The 9,117-nt window shown below is 46.1% G+C and overlaps 1 protein-coding gene across 1 annotated transcript; it reads left to right on the top strand.

Annotated features, from left to right (window-relative positions):
• Positions 1-4,322: 4,322 nt before the first annotated feature.
• On the top strand, positions 4,323-8,999 carry LOC118024881 (keratin, type I cuticular Ha3-I). The gene is made up of 6 exons (XM_035027087.1): positions 4,323-5,022; positions 6,140-6,222; positions 6,735-6,891; positions 8,125-8,286; positions 8,381-8,506; positions 8,631-8,999. Exons 1-6 carry the CDS (start codon positions 4,675-4,677, stop codon positions 8,853-8,855), a joined length of 1,101 nt encoding a protein of 366 aa, XP_034882978.1. The 5' UTR covers positions 4,323-4,674; the 3' UTR covers positions 8,856-8,999.
• The last annotated feature ends 118 nt before the right edge of the window (positions 9,000-9,117 follow it).

Genomic DNA, 9,117 nt, shown 5'->3' with positions numbered 1-9,117 from the left:
AAATAAATAAATAAATAAATAAATAAATAAATAAATAAATAAATAAAATCTTAAAAAAAAGCATCCAGTGTCATTGTTATAGTGTGATTTTTTTAATCTCTCAATTGTCCTCATTGTTAAAGTCATGTAATTTTTAATTTTGTTATGACTATGTGTACTTTATTTTGGGTAAATACACTGTTCCTGAGTATCACTATTGTTTGTGTTCTAAGTGACTCCAACTGATGGGATATAATTGTATTTAAGCTGTTCCAAACTATTGGAACATAATTATATCATCAGTTTAGAAATAGTGATTGAAAAAAAATAATGATTGAAATCAGGATGGCAATAAGGAACCTTAGTATCACTGAATTCTAACATTTCCATATTCACCCTTTATTCTTCTTCAACATGACATATCTGTGGGTAACAAGTGGGTTTTATGGGTAACAAGTGAGTTTTTTTCTATCTTTTTTTCCTTTTTCTTATTGTCTCTGATTTTTGCCCCTAGGTAGTTGACAGATGATATTGGTTGTGAAATTGTTCAGTATTTCTGCACTATGGTGATGGGAACTGGGAATGCAGTGGGTATAAGCAGATATGGCTTCTAATTATATGATCCTAAGTAAGCCATTTCTTCATTCTGAGCCTCAGTTTCCTCATTTATAGAATGAGAGGCTTGGATAAGATGATCATTAAGATTCCTGATATCAGGGGTCCCTGGGTGGCTCAGATGGTTAAGCATCTGCCTTTGGCTCAGGTCATGAACCCAGGGTCGTGGGATCGAGCCCCGCATCGGGCTCCCTGCTAGGTGGGGAGCCTGCTTCTCCCTCTGCCTCTCTCTCTTTCTCTGTGACTCTCATGAATAAATAAATAAAACATTAAAAAAAAAGATTCCTGATATCACTCTTGTTCCAAGATTTTCCCTTTCTCTGATAATTTTGGCATTTGGGATCTACATTAGGAAGTGGAAGGGGGGAAAGAAAGAGTTGAATGCATGGCAGTCTGGTTTTGGATCTGCAGCTACAGCTGAGTCTTGGACTCTTGCTGTGAACTTCTCTGAGTTCTGCTCTGTTCTCTGCTAGAGTAACGGTAAGGAGCCCCTCCCTCCCCAGACAATGCATCTAGGCACACAACTGAATTCTTTCCTCATAGTTTCTCTTTAGGATATCAGATAAATCTTATCTTATGCCTTGCAACAAAGCAGAATTTGATTCCTGATTTGCTAATGCTTCTTGGGTATTTCTGATTGCTTATGCGTCTTGGGTAGATGTTCCTAAATCACGAACTATTATGAATCATCAAATCAAAACAAGCTTGACATCTTTAAACTACTTAAAGCACACTCTAATTATTGTAGAAAGTCTATTGGTAAGACCAAAGCTCACAGGCTTTGCATCAGGTGTACAAACTGATTATGGCAGGACTTCTTTAAACAATGGAATCTCAATTCTGGGTGTTCAAAGTCTTGATGGCTTAAAGTTCAGTGTGGGAGTTACTTGAAGAGTACAGGTACTGTATATAGTAAACACATCTATGTGACCCTGGAAATGTCCTGGCAACTTGTTGGTCAATGTATCTAAGAGCCTCTCCATGGTTCTGATCTTACAGGGTCCCTTTGCCACACTTGACACTTTTGACCTTTACCTCCCCTTTGAAGCTTTCCTCCCTGGCCTTCTCTGATGCCATGAGCTGGCTCTCTTTATTTTCTCTCCCCATTTCTCCATTTCTCTGAATCTTTTTCCTTCTCTACTCTCTGGTTGGGGGAATTCCCCAAAGTTTGGTCCTTAGGCCTTGTTGCTCTTCTCCATGTACATTCTCCCTTGACTCATTTCTCCAATTCTCACATCTGCATTAGGTTCATACCTTTCCTTATTATTGCTGTCAAGACTTCTAGGCTTGCTACTCCAAGGACCTGATGAACACTTTCCTGTATAGATTCCTTCAAATGTAGCTGATCAGGAATGAAACTAGATCACTCCTGTCTCCTTAGAACCTTCAATGGCTCCCCATTGACCTTCATATAAAGCCTAAGCTCCTCAAGGAGGTGTACAAAGTCCTTCATGTAAAAGTCCTTCCATGCCTTCAGGGAACTCAAGTAGAAAGAGAGAGAGAGAGAGAAGCATGTAAGTCATGACAATGCCATGTTCAAGGTGAGATGAGAGCTCACAGAGGAGGAAGAAATGATCTGTCAGAAAGTTAGGGAAAGAGCTAGGTCATTTATATCTAGGCAGCATGAGATGATGGAAAGTTTGCTTTTCCTCCACCTCATCTGTCACTCCCTGGCTTACACAGTGCTTACTGAACTTCTCTTGGTTCCTCTATTGCTGAACTTTCCAACCTTACTGAGGTGAATGGTTTAGAGGGGTCCACAGTACTGATGCTCTGAGTCCTTGGAGTGGTTGGCCAAGGCAGCCCAGTCACTTCGCCCCAATAAGCCATAAAGTATTATCATTTCCTATATAAGCTTTTGTGTGAAAAATGGGAAGCATGCCTGAATGCAATGTGTACTTCCTCCAGAAAGCCTTGCTAGACCCCCACTCAGTCTGGTTAGGTCCCCTGGTGCATGTTCCTATAGCAGCTGGGGCTTTCTCCATCACAGATGTATCCTGCACCTGGTTGGTGTGCATTCTTCACTAGGTTGTAGGTTTGCCTCTCTTACTCACCACTGCATCTCTAGTGCATGGCTCTTTTCCTGGCACATGGGAAGGGCTCAGTTAAATGTCTGTTAAAGGAAATGGTCTAGTTCATCCTTGGTGAGCAAAATAGTCTGTGTTTCTGTGAATGGTAAAGTTTTTCTCCTAAATATTTTGCTTGCCAAATTCTGGTTTTGTTCTTGATTCTCTCCCACATCTCCCCTTTCTAAATGATTGCTGGTTTTCTAAAAAATTGCTTCTTCGACGTGATGTGATGAGCACTGGGTGTTATATGCAACTAATGAATCACTGAACACTACACCAAAAAATATTGATGTCCTATAAGTTGGCTAATTGAACTTAATAAAAAAATAAAAAATAAATGTTCAGTAGGAAAACAAAAACAAAAAAATTGCTTCTTTGAAAATGGTTCTTACACCATCTCTTCTCTTATACTTCCTCTGCAGACAACTAAACTTGGTCCCTCCTCACTGCTGGCCTGGACTACTGTGATCACCTCCTTGCTGGTCCCTCTGTCTCTAGCCTTACCTTCATTTTGCTAAAACAGATAAATATTTGCTAAACATTTCCTAAATCTCCCTCCAGGAAAGTCTAAGCTCCTTAGGTTTGCCATAGAGAACTTTTGCCATATGACCTTGACTCCCCATACCGCTTTCTTTTCTACCACCTCCCTTAATCCCTCTCCCCTCCTAACCACCATCCTCACTGACCAGAACTTGGACTCTCCTGCTCACTGTGTGTGCACACCATTCTTTCACCTGCAGGGCCCATGTTCCTCTTCTGTGTCTCAGAAGCCTTGCACCCCAGCACATATCTATACCTGTGAACTTCCCGTCCTGGCAGTGTCCTCTTGTCCCATTACCTCAACCTTACACTTATCACTTACCATCTCCTGCCTTAGATTATTATCCCATGTTCCTTCCTTCATCCACTCCACACACACCATTGTGTGTCTACTGAGCACCATGCACTTAGAGCTGAGGATTCAGAGAATTAGACCCTGTTCCTGCCTTCAGGGAACTCAGATACAGAGATAGATGAGCACAGAAGCTGGGCATTGCCATGCTCAAGGTGAGATGAGAGCTCACAGAGGAGGAAGGTATGATCTGTCTGAAGAAGTTAGGGAAGGAGATGGTTCGTTTGTATTTAAGCAGCATGGGGTGATGGAAAGAAGAGATATATTTTGGAATCCTGGCTTCACAATATATCACTCCCTACTTTCTATACCTCCATTTACCCATTGGTAAAATAGTACCTTGAAGGGTCATGGTGAGGTGTGAGTGAGAAAGTAAGAAGTGTCAAGTACAAGGAGGAGCCTGTGCAGGGGCTCAACAAGGGTGAGCTCCTTCTGACCACAGCCCTAGTCCTACCTTCCATGTCATACAATTTCCCTGTACATACTGTTATCCTGGTGCATATCTCTTATTTGGTTGATTTACATTATCATGGATATGATGTCAGCCACAACAAAAAACAGGGCCACTGGGAACCAAGCTGTTTTAACTATTCTGGAAGGGATTTATTCCTCTTTCTGAGAACCATGAATTTGGCATTTGGCAATTTGACCTAGCAAAAGATACATAGGCAAGAGCTGTGCTTTCCCATCTTAGCTAGAAGAGCCAGGGATTGCCAAGGAGTCAGGGCCATCAAGCCAGGAGGCAAAGCAGCAACAGTGTCCCTGGACCTGCCACGCCCCACTAATGAAGGCCAGGGCGTTCATGAGTCCAGCTCTTTGAAGACCTTCCACGAAGCTCTTACTTCATTGATGCACAGCATGGAAGAGGAGTCCTGACTTAGCGAGAAGCCCGAGTAAAGTCTTTTATGAGGTGAGGGACTCTCCTGGGGAAACATAACAAATCAAGGGGGAAGGGCTTTTGACAATCACCAAATGAGTAAGAAAAAAAGGGCTGCCTTCCATGTCCACACCCTCTGTGGAGGGGGTATAAATGCTCCCCAGGGGAAGGAGACCCACAGCTCTGTGGCTTAGAGAACTTAGACTCTGTGTTCAGCCGGGTGCCTTGCTCCCTCCAGCACCATGATTTACAACTGCTCCCTGCCCAACCTGAGCTGCCGCTCCACCTGCTCCTCCCGGCCCTGCGTGCCCGCCAGCTGTCACACCTGCACCCTGCCCGGGGCCTGCAACATCCCCGCCAACGTGGGCAACTGTGGCTGGTTCTGCGAGGGCTCCTTCAATGGCAGCGAGAAGGAGACCATGCAGTTCCTGAACGACCGCCTGGCCAGCTACCTGGAGAAGGTGCGCCAGCTGGAGCGCGAGAACGCAGAGCTGGAGAGCCGCATCCGGGAGTGGTGCCAGCAGCAGGTGCCCTTCGTGTGTCCCAGCTACCAGTCCTACTTCCGGACCATCGAGGAGCTCCAGCAGAAGGTGAGGGGGTGGCCACCACGCTGCCTCCAGCAGGAAGTTGTAGAGAGGGAATCTGAGATCTGATTAAGACAGTACGAATTCTCAGCTAAAGTCTGGCTTTTCCGGTTTTTTTCTTGAGTGCCCATTTTATGTGAGGCTCAGGACTGTTAGGCCTGAAGATTTGCATAGTGCTGGTCTAATGTGGAGGTAGTAGCACTTTGCATAAATAAGCTGTAATTAAAAGCCGCCTCCAAATGCTTCCATGCATTGCCAAGCTCCGGATTTATTACCCTGAGGTAAGAGAAAAGGCCTGAGCCCAAGAAGGAAGTTGAGGATGCAGAACCTTTTGTGAAAATTGGACTGTTTTCTCTCTCCTTCATCTGGACTTTTGACTACTCTGACTTCTTGTTGCTTCTTCTTCTGGGTACCTAATTATCCTGATTATTTTCCTGACCTGGATGCCTCTGGACTTCTCCTGGTGTTCAGTGTCTAGCAAGGGCATAAAATGGTTGGCTGAAATCAGGGACAGTAGAAACCAGCTAGGAGGAAGTGATGCCAAGCCATCCAGGATGGCGGGGAAGGTATGGCTGCTTCCCTGACCTAGCCCCTCCAAAAGCTAGTTACATATTTATCTTCCCCAATGGACTGGAAGTTTCTTGAGGGTAGGATCTAGCGTTTACTCGTTTTTGTATCTTCAGCTCCTAGAACTATACCAGATTTATGGTAGTTTGGTTTTGTTTTTAGGGAGAGAGAGTGAGCACATGCGAGCCAGGGTGGAGGGAAGCAGAGGGAGTGGGAGAGAGAGAATCTTAAGCTGGCTCTATGCTCAGTGCGGAGCTATGGCAGGTTTTTAAAAATAAATATTAGTTACTATTATCAGCCTCTTAGTATTGTTTATTAGGAAAGGAAAAGATTACTTATCTACTGATGCTTTTGCTCACACATTTCAGTATTCTTTTTCCAAATTTGATTTTTTCAAATATTTATTGAGCATCTATGGCACATGGACAGCTTTTAATAATCTTATATAAGATCCACTGTGATTTCTCGTTCTGTTCCTTCCAGGTAAGTGAATTAGTAGGAATTGCTGTTGGTTAAAAATAACCAAGCTTATTCTAGATTGTTTTGGGTCTTCTAGATCTTGTGCAGCAAGGCAGAGAATGCCAGGCTGGTGGTGCAGATTGACAATGCCAAGCTGGCCTCAGATGACTTCAGGACCAAGTGAGTGGGCAAGCGGGGTGTCCTCTCTCTTCTCTCTTTCCCTTTAGCCTGTCCTCAACACTGACAAACATCGGCAAAGCTTTTCCCTAGATGTTTTCCCCAGGATCCACAGAGCCACTGCTCAGCAGAGCTCAGAGATCTCTCCTCCAGATTCAGACCCCCTCTCCTGCTTCTCTGTAAGGTGACATCCCCCAATCTAGCGTAGATGTCATGCCTCCCCCATGCTTTACTATGCACAGAATGCAATCAGGTGAATGTGAGAAGTGTATTAATTGGAAATCTCTCAGTTTATGGACTTTTGTTCCCTAAATCTACTGGCTCCCTATTTATCAAAAAATAATTACCAGTGCATTTTCCTCTAGGAACTACTGCTCGGTGTTAAAAATCTAAATGAAAGAGAAGGCTGTAGAAATCACAAGCCCTAATTTCCTGTTGTGTGACAAACCAAACCACACCAGAGTCAGGGCCAGGCCTGCTCCTGCCTGGTGGTCCCTGATGCCCCTGTACCATAGGTATGAGACGGAGCTGGGCTTGCGGCAGCTGGTGGAGTCGGACATCAATGGCCTGCGCCGGATCCTGGACGAGCTGACCCTGTGCAAGGCCGACCTGGAGGCCCAGGTGGAGTCCCTGAAGGAGGAGCTTCTGTGCCTCAAGCAGAACCACGAGCAGGTGAAGTTCCCCAAAGAGCAACAGGCTCGAACTCGCCAAGGCCTGTTTCCAACTGCCACGGGGTGTGGGAGAGTTTCAACTAGCCGAGGGATCTGTCCTCTGAACAAAAAGGGATTTGTAGAGAATGAGCAATCTAAAACCTGTGGTATGAGATTAGGAGGTTTCTGCCAGAGGCAGGAATGAGAGTAAAGGAAGTTGGCAAGCCCAGGAGCGAGGAAAGGCCAGCAACCAGGCAGTGCCCACAGCCTCTTCCACTCCCAGGTCAGAGCACACGGGCTGCGGAGATCTTGTATCCTGATTCCCCATTTAGCAACTGGAGAGGCCAGGACAGCCACCCAGCAGAGAGGGCTCAGCTGGAAACAAAACCAACTCTCCTCCTTCTCCTCCAGAGCTTTCTCTGCTATTCCATGTGGCCTGGAGGAAATGTTGAGCAAAATGCTCACTGTCACTGCTTGGTCAGTTCATAAAGAAGATGGACATTTTGTGCAAACCTTAAATACCAGAACAGTGTAAAAGGTGATAGTTAATATTAATCAAGAGCTTATTGTGTGCCAAATGTTGTGCTAACTGCTTTAGAACTCCAGAGGTAGTTCTCATTTTACAGATGAGAACTTAAGGTTTCTAGAAGCTTCTAGAAGCCATATAGTAAGTGGTAGAGATGGCCCTCAATTCAAGCCTGATATCTACCTAAGTCCAAGTAGCAAGCTATACTGGCTCTGTGAAGAGAGTAGCAGGGAAATGAACAGATACTTCCTTCAGCAAAATCTAGGTTGATAGAATTGACAAATCACCAGTTAGATCTATTCCGTTCCAGATGGCAGATTTTGAAGTAAGCACTCTTTATTTCCTCTTCAGCCAGACTTTAACCCTTTTATTAGCCATGGTTAAGAATCAAACCTAAGAAGCTCTGTGGTGTATGAGCAAAAACACTGAACTGGGTGCTTGGGGCCCACAGTTTACACTGTAGTCTATCACAGCTCAGCTTGGAGGCTGAATCGCTGCTCTAAATGAGAGGTAGCACCCCAAATACAGGGGCAGAAAGCGGTCATGGGTGTGAAAGCACTTTGCAAAGCGGAATACACAGGTTAGTCACTGATTATAGAACCCAGTTATGAGAAGATCTGATGGAACAGAGCTGCTGAAAGCTTAATGATCACAAGCTGACCTGTGCTCTCTTAGAAGAGAGCATCAGAACCCTCTGTGATACTTTCCATCTTCCCCTTCCTCCCTCAGGAAGTCAACACCCTGCGCTGCCAGATTGGAGACCGCCTCAACGTGGAGGTGGACGCAGCCCCCACTGTGGACCTGAACCGTGTGCTCAACGAGACCAGGAGTCAGTATGAGGCCCTGGTGGAGACCAACCGCAGGGACGTGGAGGAATGGTTCACCACCCAGGTGGGCATCTCAGCACATGGCCACTCGGGACACTTGGCCCCTCGGGGCCCTTGAGGCAGGGTCTGACCCTGTCTTCTCCCCTGTGCTGTTTCAGACCGAGGAGCTGAACAAGCAAGTGATGTCCAGCTCGGAGCAGCTGCAGTCCTACCAGGCGGAGATCATCGAGCTGAGACGCACGGTCAACGCCCTGGAGATTGAGCTGCAGGCCCAGCACAACCTGGTGGGTGTTGTTCAGGGTACTGTCCACACTCTCCTGACCTCGTGAAGCCTGGGACTTCTCTGGAACCCCATGGAGAAGCTCCCTGAGGAGCGGCTCTGTGACATTCTTTATCTTCCCTGCACAGAGGGACTCCCTGGAGAACACGCTGACGGAGACCGAGGCCCGCTACAGCTCCCAGCTGGGCCAGGTGCAGTGCATGATCACCAACGTGGAGTCCCAGCTGGCTGAGATCAGGTGTGACCTGGAGCGGCAGAACCAGGAGTACCAGGTGCTGTTGGACGTCAAGGCCCGGCTGGAGTGTGAGATCAACACGTACCGGGGCCTGCTGGAGAGCGAGGACTGCAAGTGAGTGGAAAGCTAGTACTATTTCCCTTGGGGGTGCATGAGGTTGCGGTGGGAATGAAAAGTCATCTTGATGGAAACAAATCGATAATTTCAAGCTCTTGGTTGGAAGCAGTCTAAGGAAGTGCTATATTCTTATACAAAGTGCATTTAGTATTTTCCTATCTCTTCAGCTCATTTCCCCCTAACTGGCCCTCGTGGTCTTCTGTCTGCAGGCTCCCCTGCAACCCATGTGCTACAACCAATGCATGTGACAAGCCCATTGGGCC

This window comes from Mirounga leonina, unplaced genomic scaffold, assembly GCF_011800145.1.
Source record: "Mirounga leonina isolate KUSES-001 unplaced genomic scaffold, KU_Mleo_1.0 Mir_200, whole genome shotgun sequence".
Lineage (NCBI taxonomy): Eukaryota > Metazoa > Chordata > Mammalia > Carnivora > Phocidae > Mirounga > Mirounga leonina.
This window is presented reverse-complemented; position numbering and strand designations above follow the sequence as displayed.

What these genes read in the sequence shown, in the direction of transcription:
- LOC118024881 (XM_035027087.1), top strand. Translation starts at nt 4,675, where the DNA reads ATGATTTACAACTGCTCCCTGCCCAACCTGAGCTGCCGCTCCACCTGC. An exon ending in TCGAGGAGCTCCAGCAGAAG is followed by an intron (nt 5,023 to 6,139) that starts GTGAGGGGGTGG and finishes TGGGTCTTCTAG; the next exon opens with ATCTTGTGCAGCAAGGCAGA. An exon ending in TCAAGCAGAACCACGAGCAG is followed by an intron (nt 6,892 to 8,124) that starts GTGAAGTTCCCC and finishes TTCCTCCCTCAG; the next exon opens with GAAGTCAACACCCTGCGCTG.